The 27,327-nt window shown below is 38.5% G+C and overlaps 2 protein-coding genes across 10 annotated transcripts in view; one reads left to right on the top strand and one right to left on the bottom strand.

The window, feature by feature from the left end:
• Positions 1–21,304, bottom strand: part of nalcn (sodium leak channel, non-selective) — a 77,695-nt gene extending 56,391 nt beyond the window's left edge. For 2 of the 9 annotated variants that reach the window (XM_032529671.1, XM_032529678.1), the window contains exons 1-10: positions 21,131–21,250; positions 16,548–16,688; positions 16,140–16,322; positions 13,433–13,516; positions 13,083–13,222; positions 12,853–12,981; positions 8,301–8,452; positions 7,453–7,595; positions 7,045–7,149; positions 3,149–3,235 (exon numbers count right to left, since the gene is read on the bottom strand). In XM_032529671.1, coding sequence (XP_032385562.1) covers positions 3,149–3,235; positions 7,045–7,149; positions 7,453–7,595; positions 8,301–8,452; positions 12,853–12,981; positions 13,083–13,222; positions 13,433–13,516; positions 16,140–16,322; positions 16,548–16,688; positions 21,131–21,178 — 1,212 coding nt within the window. In that variant the 5' untranslated portion in view covers positions 21,179–21,250. Of the gene's footprint in view, positions 1–3,148; positions 3,236–7,044; positions 7,150–7,452; positions 7,596–8,300; positions 8,453–12,852; positions 12,982–13,082; positions 13,223–13,432; positions 13,517–16,139; positions 16,323–16,547; positions 16,689–17,442; positions 17,505–17,603; positions 17,832–21,130 lie in introns of all 9 variants that reach the window. The other 7 variants (XM_032529674.1, XM_032529673.1, XM_032529676.1 and 4 more) reach the window with 7 other exon arrangements.
• A 1,636-nt stretch (positions 21,305–22,940) lies between these two features.
• Positions 22,941–27,327, top strand: part of itgbl1 (integrin, beta-like 1) — a 36,350-nt gene continuing 31,963 nt past the window's right edge. The window contains exons 1-2 of the mRNA XM_032528867.1: positions 22,941–23,230; positions 26,881–27,083. Of these exons, the coding sequence (XP_032384758.1) occupies positions 23,139–23,230; positions 26,881–27,083 (295 nt within the window). The 5' untranslated portion in view covers positions 22,941–23,138. The remainder of the gene's footprint in view (positions 23,231–26,880; positions 27,084–27,327) is intronic.

The following is a 27,327-nucleotide window of genomic DNA, read 5'->3' as shown; positions in this document are numbered from 1 at the left end:
GTTTTTTTCCAATGACACGTGCAAGCAGTCTACTTTGCATTGTCTTTCAATATTATCCTTGTTTGTCGTCCCGGTGGTGTGTGTGATTGATTTTTTCATCATGGTAGTTATGTATCAAATAGCTTATTCATTTGTAAAAACTGTGGTAAAATGTTATCACCAGGAATATGTTTCTACCTCGCCTACCTACCTCTTATTGTAGTCCTATTAGTGTGACCAAACTTTGTCGCACACACCTGGTAGGTGGCAGTCATACCCTCTCTGTAAAGAGGCAATCTGTTTAGTTTGGGTTGGATTTTGTGGTTTCCTGACACTGTCACCATCAGAAAATCATTTTTAGAATGGTTTGATGGCTTGACATGTCAAATGCTGTCAGTGTGTGACTGGCAACTATAAACAATGATGCGTGTCAAATTCACTTTGAGTACTATTAAACTTTTAAACTATTTGATTATTATTTACCTCACATTTGACACTTTGAATGCTCAAGTAGGCATACATTTAAACAACAAAAGTAACTTAAAGTGTCACTTAAAAAATGTGACTACTAAAAGTTAGTAACTTTATCCTGAACAGAAACCAGTGGTGAACTTAAAAACATGTGTATAATGGATTACAATAATTCTTTAATTATATAATATTATAAAAACATTCATGGAAAGGTTTTGCAGCACATAGCAACAAATCATGGGCAGTATGCACGTTTTTAGTCATGAAAATGTGTTTTCTTCGGAATTCATTGTAATTGACAATTCTAGACAAATTATATATGCCTGAAATAGTAACAAAAAAACAATTGCATGTTTTGGTGTATTTATTGAATTATTTTCTTAAACAAGTCAAAGCAAACTTGGAAATAGAAAGTGAACACTTGGTTTCATTAACTAATGAAACCATATTTACAGCACTGACCTCAACCAAATGTGCCCTGCACACGAACGGCACTCCAGTTCATAGAGACAACGAAACAAAACACCAGCCCTCACAGATAGGTCAAAACCACATGTGTTCCAGACTATTTAGTCTATCCGTGCCGGGCTTTTGTTTCATTGAGCCTTACCAATGTTAATCAATCACTCACTGGCAGATAATTAACATAATGTTTTGTGGAAAACTAGTCCTACTATAAAATATACTCCCCTAATATTAATAATAGGAAGGAATGATAAGATCATTACCCCTCTATGTATTTCTCTCTTGTGATGGTGATCTTTAGGCTCTCTTTGACCGGATACATCTGTTACAATTTCTGGGCCACTGCCCAAACCTAAAACACTCCATGTGAAGGAGGTGTTAGTTGTTCTGCACTCTAACCCACCAAAAAACTGTGTAACTTGGTCCGTCTCACAGGATGTCAATCCTACAATGTCTGCATCCTTAAGGTGGTGTTCAGACTTAAAACACCCGTGTTTAGTGGGTGTTAGTGTGTGTGTTCAGCTACAGGTACTTGTGATAAGTATAGTTTGAATCATAAGGCACCAAAACACTGAGTGCCTTTGACCTAATGGATTATGATTAGGTCAAACTTTTTTTTAAAGCAGATTTTGAAGTTATCCTTGCTGCAATCATTTCACCTACTCGACTACTAACAGCATAATTATGTCATTTACATTACAAAGTATTCCACTAATGTCCTCTGGAACGTATATGTTAGGTAATGAAATGCTTAGCTAGGGGATGATTTGTTGCAAAGCCAGATTCAACTTTTTTGCCAGACAGGTCTTCAGTGTCTTGTGGGAGCCCTTGGCATTGGGACCCCTACTTTGTCAAAGCAGCAGTCTTAACCCTTGTATTGTCTTCATTTTAAGGGCCCTCTTGTATCCCTCGGGTCAAATTGACCCGTGACTTACTTGGGGTCAAGTTTGACTTAATAATCTATTAACAAATATTGTCTTTATCTCCATATTAAACAATTGAGATAACATACAGTATATGTTTAGAGAATGCAATCCGTCTCTAGTATAACACAATTAAAAATGGAAGTGTGATTCGTTTTTTGTCATAAAATCCACTATGGAAACAACATAAGTGGTCATATCCAGAATAATTGAGTCAGGAATACATGTTTATCCCAGAAAATAAGGTAAGGCCATTCATTTTCAGGTAGAAAAATTGTATACTTTGAAATGGATCAATTTGACCCAAAGACACGAAAGCTGTGTTTTGACACAGTGCTATTGCCTCTCTCTGTCAAACTGTTAACCCTTCATTTTAGGGTCAGAAGTGGTATTATTGTTTGCACAGAATGACAGTTATAGCTATTTGGTTTGCGTGAATGAGGCATAGGAAGCAGCCTTTGGGTGTTCCTTGTAATGGAGCAGAGGGCTCAGAGGGAAGTGAGCTGTGTTTATCCCTCTGGTTATCTAAATCTTTCCTCCAACTGATGATGAGGCTTTGGGGTACATGCTGCTTTAATGGGGAATACTGCATATTTCACATTCTTTCTCTTCTCATTTCTTTCCTTCTTCTCTACCCCTTTTCTCTATTTTTATTTGTGTACTCTTCCTCGCTTTGTTTGTGTGTGTGTGTGTGCCTCCTTCAAGCCTAGTTCTGGAACACTATTTTCACCATGAGGGATTGTTGACAGCTATCCTCCCTCTTATAGCTGTAGACGCTATTGGCAGTATCTCACAGCAAGGGCCCAGCCTTTTACACCATACTGCTATGAACAGTGGGCCCGCTGCAAGCAACACCCGCTGCTTTCAGCTTATCTTTAAAGCCCAACCATTTGGATCACACCGACCAGCGTCCATCATGTAGACATCATTTAAACCTAATCTATCACTGGAGCTTCACACATTAAACATGAGCCTCCCCTCATTTAAAATCCCATCATTTAGTCGTTTGACACAGCTATTAAAAGACAGAGAAATCGGAAAACAATGAGGTTATACTGCGTGAGTCTGCGGCACATGTTGAATAGATGAGAGTCACTGATTCTCTACTAAACAAACATACTATGTAAACATAGTACAGGTAAGTTTAAAGTTATGTCTATGTTCAGGTGTCACCTTTCACAAGATAAATATTGTGTGTGTGTGTGTGTGTGTGTGTGTGTGTGTGTCTGTTTGTGTGTGTGAGAGAGAAAGAGAGAGAAACACTTTACACCAGCAGCATCAGCTGCATATTAATTATGTGGTGTGTTTACCTGGAGGCAGGCAGGCGCTCGGCCATGTGGCTTGTTGACGTCCACAGCTACAAGCTGCCACCCCCCAGCAGAGTCTTCATGAAACATCTGTGGCACAAGTACAACACATAAGGGGCAGAACACACACAAAACAAACCTGCACACCATTCAAAGTACTGGACAAAACTCAAACACACACATCTACCCTTTGGCTACATCTTCATAAGACATCTGTGACCACAAAATAAGCTGAAGGCGTCATAGGCACAGATTCGTACCCACACAAAAACAGCATGATATAGCTACCAAATACAGTTTATAGGCCTAAGGACTTAACACCAGAAATAAAAACAATCTCACAGCAGATACTTCCAAACTCACATTACAGCTGGCTCACTTATGGAATATAAATCATTCTTCTACACAACACATTAGTTATAAACACTATTGTGACAATTGATTCTCAAATGTCATGTCATTGAGAGTCAACTTCGCTAGTTTCAGTTATTTGTCAGACTTTGTTGTAACCCCAAAAGGACTTTGATGTCATTGTTTCTGAAAGGCCAAAGCTTTCCTTATGCTAATATTATAACAGTTAAGACACTATAAGAAAAAACTGCCTGCAGCCAGAGCATGGCTGGGTGAGACTGTACTTAGGCACAGTAATGCCATGAGCTGAATGATAATGTTGGCATACTTGCTCAAAATTATAATGATAGAATGCACATGTTTTGCAGACAGTGTTATCGTCTTTGCACATACATTTAGCGTGCTTACATTAGTAAATGACACAAAATACAAAGTATAGCTGAGGCTGATGAGAATGGCAATTGGTTTTGGTATTTAGTTTTTTTATTTGACCTGATGTGGTGCTGGTTGGATCAAGTTATCCTGAGGCGGGCATAAATGCATGTACCAAGTATCATGGCATCAGCAGTTATTGATAAATTTCACTCAAAACAACATGAGAACCTCATGCTGGCACTAGAAGAAAAGTAAGGGGATCATCAAAGCCATTAGGATTTATCATCTGGGAACCACACATGTCTATACAATTGTTTGTGCAAATCCATCTAATAGATGTTGAGATAATTCACAGGAGAATTAGAAACTTTGACCCACTGGTGGCGCTGCTTCAGATTTTATCACATCCTAGCAAGGCTGTTGTGCCCAATCCATAGCTTTTATCATCTTGCCTTTATTAAAACAAGGAGAGGAGTGGAGAATATAATCTACAACCTTGATGTCAAACACACAGGGTTATCACACAACTTCAGACAAGCCAAAGTAGACTTTGATGAAGTCTGCATGATCCTGTGAAACAAAAGTGGATTTATCCGTTGTAATGTTATTAGGGTTTACAGCCTAATCTCTATTAGAAGCCTCAATAATCTGGAGACAGCATAGCAAAGTCAAAGAATGGGGAGTGTGGCATGGGTTGTTTCTCCCAGAGCCACCTTTTACCAGCCTTCCTCTCTAAGGAACATGAGGACTGAAGAACATTGTTTCAGCCTCTGTGATTGACAGTTAAGTGGTACACCACAGCTAATTAGTTTTACCTCCTCTAAGATAAAGATTGGGGCATGACAATGTGATTTACATAAATTTTAATAATGAAAAAAAAAGGCTAATTGTTTTCAAGGTCACAACTGTATACATGACGGTGGCACCAGCCTGTTTTCCATCATGACCAAAGTAACGAGGATTTAGTTTCATGACTTTCCATGGTGTATCATTTCTAATAAATAACTGAAAACAGTATACTGTAATGTTTAAGAGGGATTTTAGATTCTTAACAAATCCAGGCGTATAGTATTGACAAGCCAATGAATGCTTTTCTTTGAAATAAACAAAATATCTGCAGAATACAAACGCAGATCCATGCATCTACCCACAATATTCCTTAAAATTGTTGTATTTATGAGGGTTTTTTTATTGGCTGATGCCATACAACAACTTATGTATTGTGTTACATATTCTCTGTGAATTCACAAATAACATTTCAAAATGTCCGCCTTCTTATCTGCCCAGTTTTTAAATGTAATACAAAAATGTACAAAATACTTTGCCCTGTTCCTCTCTTGATTTTCTCGACTTTAAACCCACCTTTTAACCCTCTTTGTCATTCGAGAGTAGTCTACTGTAAGCGTGGTAGAGGCAATAAAATGCTCTTCACATCAAAAGAAAAATAAGCATTATTCAAGACCACAGTAACAACCCCTATCGTACCTGAAAGGACATCTGTAAGACAGCTAAATGTTCCAACTTGAATGTCAAGCAAATGCTAATCACTGACATGAATGAATGCTGTCTGAAATGATGGTGAGGAATGTATGGGCATTTCTAAAATAAACATCCAGAAACTGCTACCCCTTTTATTATTGTGTTTCCCTTACCCAAATCTCTTCTTTATGACAGTGAACATTATGTCAGTAGACTTTATAAGCTCTCTCTAGTTTATAGCCATATATGGCCTAATCTCATGAAAATGTAGAAGCAGTGATAGAAAGAAGATGAAGAAACATATGATCAAAAAGCACCTTTTGAGGTAACAATCTTGTAATTTGCTTTAAACATCCAAATTGAACAAAACCAAATTTAGCAAAAAGAGTAACATGTTGCTATTTTAAATTAAATTGTAAACTCTTTAGGACAAATGTCTTACATGATATTTGCTGAAGTTGCTTACTTAAACTTTGGGGTTGTCACTCGCTAAGTGGTTCATGTTGTTTTATTAACATGGCCTAACATTTGCAACCTTAGCTATCTTGTTGTATAGAACTATTTTGAGGGGCATTGTAGGCCTTTATTAGTAGTAGTAGAGAGATGACAGGAAATGACGTAGAGAGATTGAAAAAAAGATCAAACCTAGGATGTTGCGCTTCATGGTCATCCTTTAAATGTCTGAAGACAAACTAATGTCTTGAAGGAACTAACTGCTACACCACTGCTACAGAAGTGAATCATATAAGTCTATATTAGGCTGGGCAAAATAAGGTTAACCCATTTAGCCAGGGTGTCCTTTTCCTTAGCCATGTTCTCTAGTATGCTCTGGGTCTTAGACACGCCCGGAATACCTCTAATGGGATGTATCTTGAAAAGCCTCCTGTTGCCCAAACTACCTGAAAGAGTAGTAGTAGAAGTGATTCTTTTCCAAGCTCTTTTCAGGGGTCCAACCTCCTCACCATGGCACTAAGGGTGACCCCAGATGGCCAATTGCATCTTTGATCACAGTCAGTCACTGCCCAGAGCTCATGCATGACCTTTGAAACAAAGACTTATTAGTGAATCAAGGGCTTTCCCTTCAGGCTCATCTCACTCTTTACCATAACAGTCTGGTACTGTTAAGGACGCACTAATCTGCTTGTCAGTTTTTTACTTTCTCTTACCTTTACTTGTGAACAAAACCTTGCGATACATAAACTCCTTCACCAATGTAAAGGAGTTCCAAACAAAGGAGGAAAATCCAATTGTTTCAAACTCAGCTAGTGGCGACCACCAAAACAGACAGCTGCAGCACCCTTAAGATGCCAGTTTTGGGGTGCCTGGGTAGCTCACCTGGTAGAGCAGGCACCCATTTATAGAGGTTTACTCTTCTAAGCAGCAGCATGTCATTCCCCATCTCTCTCCCCTTTCATGACTTCAGCTGTCCTGTATAAATAAAGGCTTAAAATGCCCAAAACATAATCTTGAAAAAAATATATAATGTCAGTTTTGATGTAAGTGAAATCATTAATTTAAGAAGATGCACTCATGTAACCCTAACAAAGGCATTCCTGTCAAAATGTGTTTGTGTTCATTCCTTAGAATCTTCTGAATTCATGCAACTTTGATGAGCTGAACTCTGATGAATGGACACATTTTTTCCACTCAACCGCTACTTTGTCAACTTGTGTCTGTGACTGTGATAGTCATACCTGTGTTGTGGCAGTAGATGTGGTACTGCTCCTTGATCCCCACATCTGCTGAAATTGCACTCTTATCTCAGCAAATGTCTCGATGATGACTGCAATGAACACATTCTGTGAAAGAGAAACACAGAGAGAGTGAAACAGAGACAGTGGGAGAGAAAGATTGTTGTGACAATTAAGAATAAATGTGCATCTCTCGTCTCTTGACTTCCTTTCACAATCTGTTTCGTGATATTAATTCTCTTATTAGCCAGGGAACATTCCACTAACAAGGGGAAATCGTTATGTCTGTGGGTAAAAGGTTAGGTCATGTCAATTAACCAAAACCATTTGGTGTTCAACTATCCCCTGCTGTCATGCCATGGGAGCTTAAAAGCATTATGAAAAGTGCAGTAGAGAGAGATTGGCTCTCACCTTGACAAGCCATGCCAAGAAGAAAATGAGAGTTATAAAGTAGAAGTAGGAGCGCCAGCGAGGGAAGCTGTCAATGGCTCTGTACATGAGGAACACCCAACCCTCCTGTGATGCAGCCTCATACACAGTAAAGATACTCGTACCTAAACAAAGACAGATACATGAATCAGAGAGATGTACAATTAGATTAAAAAAAAGCAGAGATTGTTATTGAAACAAGTGTCAGTATTGGTCTTTTGCGCCACGCGGCGATGTCTGTGAGCTTCACACTAATTATCATGGCTCATGGCTAACTATCATGCCTCAGACTAAGCCTTTCACAAAAAACATTACCTTGAATTTCTATATAATATGGGTACATCCTTCTGGTTCCAATTCCTTCTTTATAATGTTGAGACTGATTCATCTGATGATATTATCTTTAAGTATGCCTACGTCACTGTCATCAACACATTTGGTCAGATGTAGCTAATTAATGTAAATTATGTGAGTTGGTCAAGCTACACAATGAAATTCTTGGCCATTTTCTGGTTAATGTACTCTCTGAAAATGAATTGTCTGTAATTTTAACACTCAGCCAAAGATGATATAATGAGGGAAGAAACACCACTCCATACTATTTTCTTGTTAAGATTAAAGTGAGGTAAAGTAATCAGAAGCTGCCAAGTGTAACTGACAGACAGCTGGCAGATCAATAACAGTAGTCGGAATCTATCAGTTTAACTATTAAGCACCTCGTATTACTGTTTTAAGTGTATCATCTTAACAGTTCTGAATCTGGGCCTTTGGAATTCAGGGTTAGAAATAGTAACTGACATAAATTAAACGTGTAAGTGTATAGCTTTTACCTAGTTCATTGAAGCCACTATAACCGAGCTCCTGTCGGCTGAGGCCCAGGTCTTCCAGGTCCTCGCATTTGAAGCCATGAGGACACTGGTAGCCCTCCCCATCAGGGGAACAATGGGTGTCTGGGATGGCCAAGCTGTTCCATGTCACATTACTGATCAAAAGAAAGAAAAAAACACTTGTTGCAGCAATGTTGCATTGTTGCATACACAAATGTATGAAACATCTGGTACATGGAAGTAATATCTTAAATAGAGAAAAATATATACTGCAATGTGTGAATACAAATAGATATTGTAACAACATGAAGACAGAACTTTTGTATCTTAAACTGGATTTCAAAATCTATGGCCAGTTACAAATGTTATATAAGCATGACAAACACACATACACAGATGTCTTTTAGCCACAGGTGTTATTCGGGGGGCTGCTTTATTTCTCTAATGAAAATGAATGCCTTCAAATTGGCTGCCCAGACATTCATCCAAATTGTTTATTAAGGGGTACAGGATCAGAAGGGATAATTTATTGCACATCACAAAAGGCAATCAGAGGCATAGTGATGAATCCGATAAAGCTTATTATACTGGTCTGAAAATTACCACTGTATCTTATCAAATAAATCACTTTTCTTGATAACAAAGAAGAGATAAATGAAGCATCAAATGAGAAAACAAATGTCCAGTATTAATGAGATATTAATAATTTGTTGAGTTAAATGAAAATCAAACCATATGTGATCAGACATTATTTTAATAAATGTTTTTCTGAATGTGTTATTTCATCAAACCAGAATTTATTTGTAATGTTTTGCATAACTGAAAATGTGAGTCCGGTCAACAGCTTTGCCCACCTCGAAGAATTCCTCTTGTTAAAACATAATGCACTGAATCAGTGTGTTTAGCATATGAAGCACTACTAAATAACAATACCCTTTTTCTCAAGTTCTATATCCAATTTAAAAACAAAGTATATTAACTGTAATGCAACCCCAATGCGGATATCAAGGAAACGTGCTAGGTTGCAATACTATCTTTTCTGACAACAATGCTAATGCCAGTATTTAGAGGTAAGCATTAGCTTCAAGCTAATTTATCACGGCTACAAGGGACAGGGATTTCAACAATCGTGTACTCACATTGAATTATATAGCTAGAGTACCCAAGTTGGTTACTTGCAACAACAACAAAAAATCAAGACCTTGTGAGTTTGCAGTGTGTTTAGCAATTGTTGCTGTAATTCTAAGCCAATAAAGTGTGTGCAGTCAGGTGGAGAGGACAGCAAGATCGTTTTATGTTTAGCGGTTCCTACCATGATTCAAAACCGAGGAAGTGTGTCTGTCCGTCGGGTGGTGAGGACAACAAGGTTGTTGTGTTTTTAGCAATTCCTTCAGTAATTCTAAGCCCAAAAAGTGTTTGTTAGTTGGGTACAGAGCTCCGCGTGAGCACGGGCTTTTATGACTGTCAATATAGCCAGCATCTAATGTTAGCTACTCCGCTGTGCTGTAACATAATGTCTGGCTATGTGAGATTAGCGTCTAGCAACATTGTTGTGAATGCTGCGGTCTCAGCCTGGCAATCTCCTCTGTGGACGAGGGAGCGGGGGAGACGACTCTCTCCATTACTTTGAATTTGTACTGCTATAACTGTTTTCACACAAGCTGTCAGTATTACATATTGCACCTTTAATAAACATGTTTTTACATCACTTTTTTTAAAAGAGACATGCTTACACCCTCTAAATATTACTATTACATGAATTGGTTTAAAATATCTAATCAATAATGCGTTTATTTGGTTGAATCCCAGAAACGATTTTGTCATGTCATTCAAAAATGCCTATATATTGTCTTTTAAGAAGACTTTTCAATTTAGAATAACGCTCAAACACACAAACCATAATATAGCTTTAAAGAACTCTACAAAATACAAAAGCCCCGTTCAGTAGATACTACTTAGATAGATAGTACTTAGGAAAACCATGAATGTAATTATTTACCATGAAGTTAAATAGCCATTAGGTTAATAATTGCAGAAATCTTGACATCCAGGAGAGGACGCCCTATTTTGTTCACAAATCCAAAACGATTTTCATCTAATATCCATATCAGAAAATGTTTCCCCAATTCCCATCACATCCCTTGAGTGTTAAAAGCTAAGGAGCTTTGACTTTGTGCTAAAGGCATATGGCAGATAGAGATTAGACACATCAGTTGTTGTGTGACATATTTCAAAAATACCCCATAGACGCATATATATGTGAGGGACTTGGGGAAAAGAGCGCAGCAGCAAACAAATTAGATGTGCCGCCACTCCACTTTAGGAATGATGGTATATAGGGATGTCAGGTCTATAAATATGACATTGCTGCGTGCTCTCTTTCCTTCTAATGATCAATGTATGCAGTGTAAGGTGCTTAGGCACACAATCAGTAAGGAGAGATAAATGGGTAGCGCTTGAGCATGAATGACCTTCATACTGGACAATGTGGGAAATTAAAATTATTATAATTAGTATTAGCTCTCCCTGCAGCCTGGGAATTTCACCATGATGGTTGCTTCCCCCATCTTTTGTCTCTACAGGGATTCCTATTCTCTGTGTGCTAACATCCTAAACTGAACTAAAACAAATTCTTCACAAATGTGTTTAAATACATACTGATTTTTTACAGCAATGTGCGCAAACTGTCACACATCCCCAATCCCGCATTTTCCCAAGTGCTGGTATCCAGAGGGTTATTCAGCATTTCAACGTTATAAAACTGGTCAATTCATTTTAATTCATTTTTTAAAAAGTACTGACCATTTTCCACCCAGAATTGCTATATTGTTTTTAAAGAATGTGACTTTAAATCACCATCTGCCCACAAGTTGTTGGGTTTCTTGTTTTGCTGACCATCATTGTTTAAAAGTAAAAAACGTATTTTAGAAGGGAGCCCCTGCCTGTGTACCATCTAAATTACTATAATTAGAAAAATGTATAACAATGACTAAACCCTGACGAAAACAACTCCTGAATTAATTAAATTAGGTTGTGCAGAGGTGCTGCTCCACATAAAAAAGCCAAGTTAATGTGTTACTGCTTAGATGGTCACACCAAATTGATCACAAAAGATGAGATGCTGTCAAAATCTGTCAGACTGACTAATCAGGCTGACCCATCATTGTTTAGTTTGCTGTAATTCATTAAAGCAGGATGTCACAATGGGGTGTAAACAGCAAACCGTTTTACGTTTTTATTCACTACACTGCACACACTTTTTAACTTTATTGACTCTGTAACTGAGGTTTCACACTAAATCTACTACCTTGCCATTGTGCAGGGGAAGGGTATTGTTTTTAAGGAAGGATACGGTTGCAAACCTATTAACAGCTGGGCTATAACATTTTATTAATTTTGTGTCAAGCACCAAGTTTGACATTAGATTTTACCATCAAGTTGTCTTTTTTTATCAGTATGTACAGTACTCGTTCACACAAACACAATTGTTTCAAAGAGGACCAAGTTACTCTTTGAAACAAAGAGTAACTTTATCTCAAACCTTTGATAACATCCCAGCACACCAGTTGTTTCAAAGTGTAATATACTGGGCATTTATACTGCAACATGACAGTTGGGTATAGTGCATTAAATACTAACAGACATTGTCTTTTTAAAGTTTCAGATTTTTTAATGTAGCATCTACATTGTGTAGACCCCTGCAGTATTTCACATAGGCAGATTGTAATACAAGCTACCTCTGCAAAGTAATTTCCAGAACTCATACGTAACATATACTTTCGAAAACAAAGCCTGCAGGAAGAATGCATCAACGCAGATGAGTGATCCTACAGTATATTTTGAGTTTTTCAGTAGCTGTATTCATACGCTATTTACGTTATGATCAAATATGCTTGCTGGTGAATTATTTTAGATTGGCTTTCATAGGCTGTAATGGACAGATGCATTCAGGCTCATCTATGTTTGTACCTTATGTGTGTACCAATGGTGTTGGCCCTAGTCCATATACTGTATTGTAATAAGAAAGACACTCTCATGTATACAGTAAGTATCCTCTAGCTACTTAAAACTACTACTTCAGTAAACATAAAATGCATCACCAAATCCGTTAAAGCTGGGAAAGACAACTCAGGTATTTAAAGGTGCTCATTAAAAAGCTGAAGGATAAAAATGTATTACAATTGCTTAGTTGAAACAAGTAAGAGTGTCAGCAAACAACAAAATAGGCATCCAAAGTTACATGTCTTTATACTTAAAGTCAACTCTATTGTGCCTCTTGGACAATTTAGAAATCTGGTTCTAAACCTGCAACCTTCTACTTGTAACTGCTTTACGTAATTGTATTTTCTTTTGCATCCCTATTACCCTAATTTATTTATTTAAAAAAAAATCCAATTCTGAATGGTTAATTGTCTTTATATATTTCTTATGATTGTACTTTCTGTGTTGTTGTTCTGTATTTGTGTTTGTAATATGACTCAATGCCATTGTAAATGAGGGTTGCCCTTAATAATCTCTCTAGGATAAATAAAGGTTGAATCAACGTTGTTCTTACCCTCTCTGTGTATCATTAGTAACACAGTGGTGGTTGAACGTTCCAAACATTTGAACACCCAGAATTCCATAAAGCAGGAGAAAAAACAGCAGGAAGATGGAGACACTCCAGATCTGTTCTCCAGATCGCCTGCAAAGCAGAGGAGTAAAAAATGGCACATTTTTATGTGTATGGCTGTCCATTAAGTGTGGAGACCATAGTGTAGAGAAATGCTCATGACAGTTTTCTACTTCAGTATGTTGGTGATGCGAGAGCGAGGAAGCTCAAAGCGGAAGTATATCCGGAAGGCCCGGATCATAATGAGCGCTCGGGGGATTCTCAACATTCCCCATGGAGACATCTGATCCACAAGCTCTGCTATTTCAAACACCTAAAACAAAGAGAAATGGATTGTTACAAAGTAAAAAGCAGCTACTACAATTGATTGCTTTATGCCAAGCTGTACACACATACTTATATTATGTGTATATATATATATATATATATATATATATATATATATATATATATATATATATATATATATATATATATATATATAACTGCAGAGAAACCTGTATTTGTAAATGTTGCATTATACCTGTAGCACTAGGGACACCCAGATGAAAAACACCATGAATCCATCAAACATACACCAGCGATCCTTCACATAGGAGTTATCCCCCTGTGCAGAGACAAAACAAAGAAAGAGGAGGCATCAGCAAAAGGCCAAAAGCACAAAAACAGGAGCAAAACATGAACAAAAATAAATGAACATCATCATCCTCCAAGGCCATATTTTTCAAAAAAGCTGATGTATTCTAATAATTACAAGACATCCTGTGATGTTTTAAAGCTTTGATAATGTCATCATGGTTCTGAAAACTGCCAATATCAAGTTCAAACCATCACCTTCTAAAAAATCTGACACAGGAAGCTTTTACTGATTGAAAGCTGTTGAAAAAGTAATGACATAGCAATATCCACGGAAAGTAACAATCTGAAATTACTGTGCCCATTTTAACAGTCTAACAACAATATTCAAACAGCTCTGTTATCAACATGATAAGACATAAAATGAATAGTCCCCTGAAGTGTGAAGAAACTGAAATGCCATAGGGCCAGCAAAAATGGGTATATTTAATAACCACTTACAGAGAGAGAGAGAGTCTGTAAGAAGCTCTTAGGGGTTCAGCCTTCCACAGGAAGAAAGGCTGCAAATAGGAGGGTGTGTTCTAACACTCTACAGAGACCATGTTTGATTACACACTGACAAGAACAAAAGCATACAATTACTGTACTTTACCACGCTGTGTGCATCGTTTGCTTTGTGCAGGCACTTTCATCAACCAGCTACAAAATATGACTTCCAATTGTCAATCAAGGTTATAGACCTGTTTGATAAAGCCACAAATTCTAATCTGTGACTGGTGCATAATTAAAAAAAAGTGGAATTTTACTTGACATACACAGAAAATAAACCATCCCATTTTACGGACAAAGATTTGCTCTACCTTTAATAACTAAAAGGAACAACAAGAGAAAGAACAAGAAATATTCCAGTTTTATACTGTTTTCCTGCACTTGTGATTTTAAATCTGTGTCCTCCAGTGCCTCCCTGCTTGTTATCCTTTATTTGCCAATTAAGCTGTCCACACTTTTTCATGGCAGTAATTATGCCTTTCATCTACCAGCTGTCTGTTCATGGATGCTTCTTTAGAACATTATCTGTATACTTTGGATTTGAATTGTGTTAAATTATCGGACTTAAAAACAATTTCATAACTATGAAAAAACTGTTTCCATGTGCTTTTCTATAACACTAAAAACACATAATGATTTTACCATAACTAGTAATCAGAATGAAATACAGAAAGTTTAATAGTGTAGGTGTTATCTTAGACTTCCAATTCAAATTTTAAGCACATATCAGAAAACGATCCAAGACTTTTAAGGGTAACTTGAATTGCTTTTGACTTATGAGATGTTGTTTCCCAATTAAGGCTGCTCAGCTTTACATGCATGCCATGATTTTCTCACATCTTTCTTCTTGTGCATCTGTCTGGGGACAGGCCACGCAGTCAAAAATTAAACCTATGTTGTTGTTAAATAAGTAAACTCTAAAAACACTGGATCAGAAGCCAATAAAATGGCATCATTGTAAAATTCATCACAAGATTGAACCTGTGGCCGCTGCAAAGCGTATTTTTAAGTGTGTGAATGGTCTTGCCCCAGAACTGGTATTTTAAATTATTAAAAAATACTCCAGTAAAGAAGCCACTACAAGAGGTGCAGTCCGTGGAGACTGTAAACCTGCAAAGAGCAAGACAGCATTTGGCCAGTCCTGTTTTTCAGTTAAAGGACCCACAGATTTTAAATACCGTACCATCTAATATAAAAACATTGTTCACAAAAGTCATCTAATAACTTACTTCCAGTATGGAATGCAATTGTATTCAATATTAAATAAATTAATACATAAATTAATAGATAAACCTATGAAATGCATCCTATAAAATACATAATACAATACTCAAAAAAATAAACAAGGCCAAAAATATTATATATACAGTACATATATATATATATGTACCGCCTCGTTCCCAGGCTAACTGATTCGCCAGGACCAGAGCGGCTCATGTCATCTCCGCAGTTGAACCAGAGAAAGCACCAGGGACCCGGGTCACAACGGCCTGGTGGCTAGCTGCTAGCTAGCTGCTACTTGGAAAAAAAGGTAGCAGCAAGACCCAGCACAAGAGAACGCAGGAAGGCAGGGAGAAGGAGCACCCGGGCCAGTGCCTAACTTGTTGTTTTGGCCTAAGGCATAGACTGTGTGGTCTGAGGCTGTGAGATAGCCACGCCCCTTCATTTGAATATGACGAGTGAAAATGAATAGAGGGAAATAAATATATGTGACATTATAAAATAAACGTCCCCTGAAATTAAATTTAAGTAACACCTATTTATTTATTTAACATAGATTAACTAATTTTGTATATTTAGATTTATTTAATTTCCTCATTTATTTATTTTAGGAATTGTCTCATAGGCATATTAAGTGATTTATGTATTGATTTGTTTATTTAATATTGAATAAAATGACATATTTGTGTGTTACAGTGTCGTTTCCAAGTCAAAATGTAACAGCATTTTCCCTCTTTAGTTCAACGTATTCTCTGTTTCCTTTGTTGGTATTTTATACCTAAATATTTTAGTCATGTGGTATAAAAAAAAATGTAATCTTATAGCTTGATTTTGGTAATGTGCTACCTATGGCCATGTAGCTCTGCTCAACTGTCAGTTGCTACCTTGATGATTCCTCTGATGTGCATCTTGGCAATCATCTCTGCAGTGTAGAGGAACATGAGCAGTGTGTCCAGCGTGAAGGTCACATATTGCAACGGTGGGTAATGCTCAAATGTCTTGGGGGTGTTCATACACACAGAGATGACACTGATGATGGCACAGGCCCGCAGCAGAGAGTGCACCCACTGCAGAAAGACAAAAGAAGAAACAATGATAAATGGTTCTATAATATTTAGTTGTATTCTTTGCTGTCCAGCAATTTAAATAACCTTGCCATATTTGTAAAACAACATTTCAAAGAAATTACATCAATTAAGTGTGGCTTACAAATACTTAAAATATCTGGCAGGAATGGAATATATGATATTGTGTTGAGCTGCTGAGCATGACACACATGCAAGTACACTCACTGGTTTGTTGATCCAGAAGATGTCAGCGCTGTCTGCGAGGGTCTCATCCGGCCCAAAGTCGGTCATAGGCTGGGCCTCGACCCGTGAACTCTGTTTCCTCTTTAGCATGCTGGGACTTGCCGTGCTATACAGAGAGTGGATCTGACAGAGAGAGGGAGGCAAACCAGACAGTGAACAAAGCTAAATGAGGAACAGGAGAACACACTGGCTGAATCCAAGTCTGGGTAGTGGCAGTACCACTTTTAGTAACTCCAATGTGTCCAATGTGAATGTTAATCTGTGTACCGTGTACAACACTTAATGCAACTCAGAGGCACTTGGCTTGCCGTATACAGTATGGCCACATTAACAGTAACTAACTTTAAAAATACAAGTGCACTTCTTAAAAAGAAATAATAGCTGGACAACGCTTACTGTAAATTATTGTATTTAAATATAGTGTTCTATTAAATAAGCTCTGTATCAGTACTGGCTTCCAAATGTTATTACATGTAGTGTTAAGCTTTAGTTTACTGTGATGTATCAGTAAAATAAACTACCCTGACTTGAATTGCCAGAACAGAGGTGTGGATTTTAAAATTAAATTTGTTGAATGGCCACCGTGATACACAAAGTAGCACACATGGAACACATGACGAGTGTATTCACAGCTACAGTAACTTACCATTCGAAAAGATCATACATGATCTTCTTTGTATTGAACACCAAGCCGTATTAAGCTGTGCAACTTACTGTACAGTGTAAGGTGTGAGTTAGTGTTACCTGTGCATTTCCATGGTTCAGTATGCTTGTGTATACAGTATGTGTATGCAGGAAAAAAAAAAAGTGTACAGGCCGTTTCAACATAAGAACACAAGAAGAAATGACACTCTGAATGGAGACAAAGCGCACATACCAAAGGGAAAAGTAAAGCTGAAATTGCTCCAGCACTGCACATAACATGCGATCAGGCATACCCTGTAAATGACACACAACAGTTAGTTAACACCATGACTCTTATGGTGTACAGTACACTACCCACATCTACAGTACGTTCATAGAGACAGGAATGCCCACCACGTCTGACATCAAGGCATATATGCGACACTCTGTGACTGAGTGAGTGAGTAACTGAGGTGTTGTGGAAGAAGAAGATGGGGTGGAGGTGGAGGAGGACCAGGGGACTCACTGTGAGGCTCCTCATTGGTGCATTCATCCCCAGGTCGCAGAGGGGTGGAGAGACCAACCAGATAGAGAGAGAGACTAGAGATGCAAAAAGGAGAATGTCCTAAAGGCCTGGGGGTCCTGCGGCAGCAGTCAGTGATTGGTAGCAGTCATAAGAGCAGTAAAGAGGGGTGAGAGAACATTCACAATGCTGCTAGGTGCAGCGTTAGCACATATCTATGCAATCAATTTGTTCCACCCAACTTACATAAAAACATAACCTCCAGTGGTATGTAGCCATGATGATAGTTGTTGGTTATATTTGCCCATATTTTTAAATGTCTGTATCTGATATCTCTGGTGCCGCCCCAATACAATGTCTGTGGGGCTCTTAACACATTTGAAAACGTCTTTTTCTAGAAACATTAGGTCTACCCCTTTGACAGTGGAGAATCTACAGAACACACTACGTTTTTAAAGGAACCATTTCTCACCCAAAATAACAGAGACACAAGCTCAATGCATTCACCTTCTTTATACTGGGATAGAGGCTGAAATCTCAGAGACAGATGCCTCAGAAGATCCATCTAAAACTATTTGCATGGCTAGATAGGAATGTGAGAAATTGCATGATTTGTAATTTGGGTGTAACAATCCTTCAAAAAACAGCAATAAAATTAAATTCAATAATGTGGTATTGTGAAGGTATTACACATCAAACAATAGATTCAATTTGTAGATGTCATTGACATGAACACAAAAAATCTAAAAAGGAAAAGACATCCATTCCCAAATGCCCAGATGAGATGTGTCACTGCATCATGAGCACATGAGTAGTTTGTGTCTCTATGTTCCCATCAATGAAATGTGCTACTATATCAATGTGAAATAAATAAAAACTGAATTCTTACATTTACAGTTACTATGAATTGAACAAGACAATGCCTGGTAGTCTGGTAGTGAAGTTGTTTTAATAGTATAGTTGATAAATGAGCAAATGGCCTGATCTACTGTCCCATTTAAACTGTTACGTGTAAACGTGCAACAAATGACTTGAATAAATTAAAACTTTTAACCTGTCCTTAATAGACTGAAATTCCACAAATAATTTAATAAAAAAAGTATTTTTTTTTTTAAAAGTGACAAAAACTTTGCACACCTTTTAAAAAATAAAAAGATAAAGTGAGAGCAACAAAAAAACGTTTCCTTTCATGCTCTTACCAAGAAAAGAAACTGTCCATATAAACCTCATGTAGTTAGAAGCAATTTCCCAGTGTAATTGCTACACTTAACATATGCAAATGGCAACGTGAAGAAGAGTGAAAACTAAATTGCAGGGTCTAAGTGCTATTATGTGGGAGTATAGGTGGCAAAGACTGCAATTAGTTTCCCATTTGGAGAGAGGACATGTTCCTCATGGGTAGGATGCGATCACTGGGCAGATTAATTGTAACCAAGTATTTGTTGGAGTCTGCAAACTTTTTTTCGCTGAAGTTTTTATTCTTGAAGAGTGCACTTTGGCAATATCTTAATTACGGCAGACAAGAAAAAGTTTGGTTGATGCTGGCAGCACATTTGTACAGATCTTTTTTTCTCTACCATAGCCTTGAGTGGCAATTAGACATTTATACAAATTGGTGTTGTGTAGGTGCGCTTAATTTAAATTCATGGAAAGGATCAATACATTCTCAAGATAATGGTGGAGTCATACAGCTCCTGACTGAGGAGGCGGGCATACAGCGGCCACAACAACATTCATCCCCCCTTTTTGTCTCAATGTTGAATTTGATTTAAAGCCACATTCATCAATATTTTACATGAACAATGGTTTCAATTATTAAGTGTACTGTGAAAGGTGCCACTCATGGTGACAAACACATAGAGGGTTATCACCCAACTCCAGCAGTTTCCCGCTACCTGCTCTCACTGACTTTGTTTCCAGCAGCAGCAGGCATTTCTTTTAAAAAAATGACAAAATGCTCTGATACTGTACACCCAGTGTGCGCTACCTGTGCAGCACCAACCAAAAGACAGTAAGCAACTAGCTGGTGAACATAATGGAGCATTAAAGAGCCAGAGCGGCAGGTATTTCCATCAGGGATTGGCGGAGACGGAGACAAAGCTAAAAGGAGAGTGAGCTTGTATCATAGGTTTGTATTTATCAGATGGCCAGAAATACAACTCAAAATGAATGCTAAAGTTCCATTGTGCTTTCTTAATGTATGAAAGGGAAATAATAATAATAATTCATAGCACACTTGCTTTGCCATTTGGAGATGGGCAGGCAGCATACAGTGAGTTTATCAGAGCTTTAACGCTGAGAGCACCTTCATGCTGCATCTGAAAATGACTCTGAAGAAAGCAGTGAAAGTAGGCAAACAGTAAGGTTGTGGGAAATAAAACAAAAACAATAAGCTGAAAGATGCTACAATGCGCATAGAGCTGAAGAACACTGCCATGCGACAACTTTTACATTATTTGACCCGTGCTTAATCTCAACGTATTACCTAGAGCAGCTTTAAAGGTATACCTTTATTCTGACGCAGGCTATCAGGTCACTCAGCCCATCTATTAATAAGAAATAAAACTCATCAGATCTTTGCCACAACTGATACAATGTCTGGCATACTGTAAAAGAAATGTTTATTAGCCTTATCTTTACTTCTCTTGTAGGCTAATCTTGTCTAGCAGCATTTTGCATTAGAAGATGCGATGCCATTGTTTGCAGCATGTTTAACTTGTCAGTACTGTCAGCAAACGTCATAAAGATTTTCTAAACAGTAGTGCAACTTCTCAAGTTATTGTGTGGCACAATCTTGAAGAAAACTTCAAATCAATCTTGTTAAAAACAAGCTACACTTGAAGCAGTTAAGATACAAGGCCCTATCTTGGCTAACCCACTTGGCTTTAAAGGGCGACTGTGAAATCCTAAAACCCTTTTAGGAAACTGCTCAACCGTCTTATCGACACAGGACAAGCTGCTGTGGCATCCTGACGTCCTGAAAAAGGGCTGTCACACAACTGACTGTCAATCAGGTAATGCATTTCCATACTGAGATCAAGAACTGAATGAATGACACCAACCGGGCCAAGGTTACTATGGAAACGCACGAGAGCTAAGGTGCTAAATTGGGCAAACACAATACGAAGTGCGTAGGCCAACGTTATACCAAAGATGTAGGCTAACGTAGCTAGGTTCCTAAACAAAGCTAATATGATATGTGACAACATGGCCACGTGATAGTGTAGCAAATACACGACAATATTTCAGTCAAGGCCTACTCAGGAGGATGAAAATGTCTCCACTTCCTGGAGTACCAACAAGCTAGCGCGCAGCAGCACGAAGCGTCAGTGGCATCCTTAAAGCACAACAGCTGGATATCCAGTTAGATACACGACGGGTGCAGCAGCAGAGAAAAAACAAACACTGAATCACTTACGAGAGGAGGATTTCCCTTATGTGAAGTGTCTCGTCCTGTCCATGACATTAGCTGTTTTCCGGCTGTGTGTTGGGATAGTGTGGGAGAGTGCGGGAGCGCGCGCAGGTTCCAATCCCATCAACTGCACCAGCGCATCCAGCGGAGGCGCGCAGCCGTCTCTATAGTAACAGCCGAAGGTCCTCAAGTTGTTGCATCCCAACAACAGTCACCCAAATACTTTTATTTGCCTCCCATTCTCACTTGTTTTACTACTGTAATGATAAATTGTGGCAGACTAACACAATCATTATCATGGAAAAAAGTAACAGTGTTATCATTATTTTTTCGAATTGCTGTTCGTAAATATCATAACGAGTACAGCCTATGAATATAAATACGTATTTTTCTTTCTCCTCTCTCTCTCTCTAACTTTTTCTCTCCCTCTCTCTTTCTCTCTCCCTTTCTCTCTCAATTTAAATAAGCTTTGGGTCATAGATGTTCAAGTCACCTTTTTGCCAAAGCTAAATTTGATAGACTATTATTGAAAAGGTTGCCATGTTTTACACAAGAAAACTAAATAGGCCTAGATATCACAAGATACGCTTAAAACACACACACACACACTTTTACAGATGCACATATATAGATGTGTTTCCTGTTTATGTTTTGTCGTTTTGATTGTTTGTAAGCCTGTAGTATTTTTCATTCTTTTGATTTATTGCTTGTCTGTGCTTCCAGGGAGATTAATCCCTCCACAGTTTCTCTTCCTGAGTTTTCTTCAATTCTTTCCCCAATGAAGGTTTTTTTTTGGGGAGTACTTTCTAGGCTGAAGTAGGGTTCAAAAAAGGAAAGAAGGTGTCGTATACTGTACAGATTGCAAACAAAGCGTGAACCTTTTCATGCATATCTTTGATTAAAGTCCTCATAAATTATTGAGCTGTCAGGTTGACTCAGATCTTGTGACGCTCCTGTGGGATGAAAGGTGCAAGTTGAAAGTTTCACTCCTGCCCGCTGTGTGTGGCTGACGTCTGTTCCTATGCTTTTTCTTACTTTGGCCTGGGCATGTATCACGCAGTTTACATGCTGCCTAAGTACAAAATTCGTTGACTATTGTCTTATAGAAAGCATTTTATTAGCATGACTGGTTGCTTAAAAAAATCACATTCTACCAAATATTGTGGTCTTCTTCATTCTGTTTTTCAATAAAAACAAAAAATGGCATGTGAAGTGGCCTTCTCGTTTGAAATTGGATCGTAGTGCCTTTACTCCCATTGAATGGCATCTTCACAATTACTGAATAAATTCAATTTTTGCATCTAACTGTGCTTGAAATTTCATTAGTTCTGTCAGAGCAGAGTCAAATGCATGCTATTATTTTTTAGTGTTGTTTTGAGCAAACTTGATTCTCGATTTTGACTTGTCATCGAAAAACACACGTGTTACTAATCACATTAACAAGGACTCTTTTCCATTCAAGTGTCCCATTAGGTAAGCCACGACTAAGCTTTGTGTGACAGTGAGCCAGCGTGCACGATAATTAAAATGGAGCAGCTAAATTGGATTCAGCCACCATTATGTTATCATGCACACCTGTGCTTTTCCTATTGTGACATGTCTGATGTCTACAGAGAAAAATCCTATTACATCAAAAGAAAAACAAAACTACAGCACTATACAGAGATCATCTGGAAAAAGAAGGGGGGAAAATTGAAACAAAGTATTTAAAAAACAGTCTGCTTCTAATTACATCTCCAACTGGTGACTTAACTTTGTACATTGGCAGTTTTCCCCACTCTAGCTTCTGCCCAAGCCTGTGTCTGAGAGTCAAGACTAATCAAAGGCACTTGTATGGAGGGAACTGTTGGCCTCTAAAGGGACTGAGCCAGTTCAGGCCAGCCTGCTGCTCTTTCTCTCCTTCTCTCCTTTTCTTTTCCCTCTCACTCTCTCTTCCTGTCCTGTCTGTTTAAGGAGAGAGAGATTGGGAAATTCCTTCAAGCTACTTTACTTCAGGTTTCTGTGGGATTTAAACATGCACACTGACATTTTGGTACAGTCCATGTTGGTGCCGTTGTTTCTGATTCTGCTCTCTAACGTGGAGGACACTTTGTTACAATCGGTGAGGTGAGTTTCCACACAGCTTTGTTTTTTCTTGTTTATTTTGGGATAGTCTAGAGAGCAAGAAGGAAAAGGGAGGTGCAGAGTTGTGCTGACAAAGACAAGATTTGGAAAGTACAATGTGGGAAAGTTTGGGAGTGCCTGTACATGCAGTTTGCCCTTGCAGTTTCTTGATGCTGTTTTACTTGCCATTCTGCACGCCAAGTTATGAAGGGTATTTTTACTTAAATACAGTCATTTATTTTCATTTTGGACACTTCAGGTGACATGACAGTGTTATGACAGCTTTTGTGGTTGTGTGTTTGGTGCAAGACGCTTCAGTGAAATTTTGGCTGGAGCGAGGGTTATGTGTTCGAATGAGCAAGAATCTGTAGTCACCAACAAAATTAAAATAAGGACAACACAATTAGTTTTATTATCATGTGTATTGTTAACACATTCATGCAAAAACCTAACTTAACTGCAATTAGTAAACTTGTATGCTTTGCTATATCATACCTTTTGTGCTTTTTAATAAAATCAGGAATGTTTCACTTAAACCCCTTAACGCTTTAAACATGTTACATTTAATTGGAATCAAGTGTGAAAATGGAAAATAAATGATGAAATCAATCACTGAAACTGGCAAAAAATACGAACACTTTACCATGACCTTTTACAGTAGAGCCAGAGTCAGGAGATCTGTAAATGTTGTATGATTCAAACTTTACACAGCAGCAGAGGGGGTGTTTTCTCCAAGCAGGTGCATTGTGTCACTGTGTAGTGATTATATTGTGTATGTTGTAGTGTAATTAGAATTGCAAAGCATTCATAATTAGCAGCAGTGACAAATCAACATTTCCTATGTTTTAATTATGCATATCCAAACAATTCCTACCTGGTTTGTTTGCCAGGTATGTAATCAGTGTCAAACTTGACAGTCTCAAAAAGTATATGTGAAACAATAATGAAGGTTACGTTTTGTAACCTCATTTCTAAGAACACAGGTGAAACCGCTGATGTGCGCTATGGCATTTTCTATGTACATGCAATGCTCAATCCAATCAATATCCAAAATATCAACATCTTCTTGAAGAGGCAGGATTAAAGTTGGGGACTCCACCTGTACTCATTTAACTAGGGTTACAATAGATAACACTGATTCATCTTCACACTTCGTCCTTTATGGATCCAATAGTTCAGGGGACAAAACAAGCCCCCCAGGAACAGCACAATGTTACTCAACTATGCCATCTACAGAACATTAACTGAAAATAAAGCTTATTAAATGTGTTTAAAAGTTAAACAAAAAAGAATAGATAAGAAGGGGGATAGGGAAAGCAGATAACAACAATATGATTTTGTCCTTGCTGCCCTGCTTCCAGGATACTACATGTTTTTTTTAGTAGTCACAGTTCAAAGCATGGTCATGTAGTACAGTACCAGTCGCAGACATTTAGATTAGGAACACAACTCCCATAGCGTCTCGTAATACGCAAGTCAGATGGATGTGTTGTGTTCAAATATTTTCACTAGAATCTGGGAGGCAGCATCAGTAGTTTTGAACAGAAGTGGTGAGGCTGCATTACTAAACTTTCTTTGGTCCTTGCTTGTATGTGACACATACAGTGCTAATTGTAGGTAGCTCACTGTGCATACGCACACATTGTACATGCAATTACATCAGTATAAGGCATTAAGGCATTTGCACATTAATGGAGGATTTGGGTTTACTTAAACATAATACATTTATAGTGCATGGATAACAAGTCCAATAATGTGACTCATATTTTCACATTTTATTTCGTTCCACACTCATCCACTGATGATGATGTCTCCACCTGAATTAGAGTACATGTAGTATATTTAGACCTCAACATTTTTGTTGAATTCCAATTCTATTCCAGCCCTCTACAGTGTGGCATTAAAGAGCCGGCCATCATTGCCTCACCCTCTGTAGAAAGTACTTTGAGACCAGTTGGTGAAATACAAATGTCTTGCTGAAACATAAGTACCAGATGAAAAAAGGTTCTGGATCTGGCTAACGATGTAGTGATGTAGACATTACTTGTTGTCTGACACCGTCAACATTGCCACATTTTTAGCTTGACTAAGAAAAAAGCTGCAATTTACTGCTCGCTATTGAGTAAACTATTTAGTGTAGTGGGGAGTAATGAGTGAGTGAACGAGAGAGTAGTTTCAGACACAGCCTGGGTCGTACTTGACCACTGCAAGTCATCGCAATGTCATGTTGTCATGGGAAAAGACAAGAGATCAATCTGATTGGCAGACACATTCAAAATGTTGTTTGCTGCTTGTCAGAGAAGCCTGGTCAAGCTTAAAAAAGCCATCAGTGGGTGAAATGGAAGATGTATAACCTCCCCATGACACATGGAACACACACATTCTTTATTTAATTTTATCGGGAGTGTCAGGAACATTTGATCTGTTGATTGTTTTAAATGTGTCTACTGCTCGGTCAGGATTAGAAAAGAATGTCAGACAGCATCCAAATATAACAAATCTTACACAGAGATCTCTTGGAGTACAAATGAAGCTCGGCAACAGCGGCTGGTGTGTGCACAACATAAGGTGTAGCTGTTTCTATCCTATTTGATTTGTTAGCTTAAGCTTTCAAATTCTGTTTTGTTTCCAAAACGTTTGTTTTTTCTTGAGGTAGACCCAAACAGGCTGGCAGTGCTCTGAGAACATTCCCACATTCTTCCCACTTTTCTTCCTCTTAGACTTTTTTTTCCTCCATGTTGTTGAAGTGAAAACACATGAAAGGGGCGTTGAAGTTCAATTTTGTGATATGTATGTGAATGATAGGTGACAGAGAAGTGAATTAATGAAACTGGCTTCCCCTCACAGATAGGCTCGCTTTGCTTCTCAAAGCCTCCTCTACAGCGCTGTAGAGGAGGGTCTGGCGAGTCCACACAGCATTCCGGGATGGGAGAAAAACGTGCTCTGGTTTATAAGCATTTCTTTAAACCAGTCAGAATCGTTATGGGCGACGTTGAGCACCAGACAGAGGCACAGTGCTGCTGCAAAGTAACCTAGAGTAGTAGAGGGAACTTATTTTAGTCGAACGTGTGGACGTGTTTACCCTGCAGAGATCTGAGGAGCAGTTAACCATAGTCCTCATAAATCAACCAGAGTTTAAAATTACAACACAAAGAAAGCGGAAGGTGATGGACATCTGATTGAAAAGAGGGACAGCCGCAAAACTTCCAGCGGCACGGGAGCAATCCTGGAAGTGGAAGGTCATGGATGTCAACTACCTCGCAGCTAAACACCATTTGTCAGAAGTTCCCATCAAGAGGTCATCCTTACACCTGAGGCAGGGAGGATTGCTGCCACGTCTGAGCAAAGGTATTTTCGCTCAGATTTCGTACTCTACTTGGCCCTGGCGGCTCACTTCCTAACGTGTACGTACCATGTATCAAGTCTGAGTCCTCACCACAGCAGTCAGGGTTAGATTACAGCCCTGGCCTTTAGCAACATGTGGGAATGACATGTTGCATGTCTCTCCAGCTATCTTTACTATCACTATCCAATAAAGCAGAAATGCCCAAAAATATCTTTAATAAAACAAACGAACAGACACAGGTGGCAGCCCACTTGACCCTTTCCAACGTTTCCAAAGCTGTATAACAACTGACCTTTCTTTTTCCCAGACAGGTGGGTGGTGTGTGCAAGCTGTCCACAGAGTCATCCTTGCGCCGCTGCCGGACACCTGATGGCAAGATCTGCAGTGGGAGAGGCAAGTGTGACTGCGGCATCTGCATCTGCGAGGCCACAGATCCAGGGAAGTTCTACAGTCCACGCTGCGAGTGCCATGACTGGGTCTGTGCAACACATAATGGGAAAATCTGCAATGGTGCGTAGAATGATAAATACATTGACACATAAGACAATCAAATGGATTGGTGTTCTAGCAAGGAGTCAAATGAGTAACAATACTGTTTTATTTGCATGTTGTCTTTTAAAAGTTTGACTGTCTGAGTTTCCTGTGAAGTAGTGGTCAGGCACATGGCTTTACATATTTTCCTACTTGGGCATGGTTGTTACTGAAGGGTCAGTAAGTGATGCAGCAGAGCTCCTCACTGTGGGCTTACATCAGA

Source organism: Etheostoma spectabile, chromosome 11, assembly GCF_008692095.1.
Source record: "Etheostoma spectabile isolate EspeVRDwgs_2016 chromosome 11, UIUC_Espe_1.0, whole genome shotgun sequence".
Lineage (NCBI taxonomy): Eukaryota > Metazoa > Chordata > Actinopteri > Perciformes > Percidae > Etheostoma > Etheostoma spectabile.
Note: the sequence above shows the minus strand (reverse complement) of the source record. Positions and strands in the feature narration are given on the sequence as shown.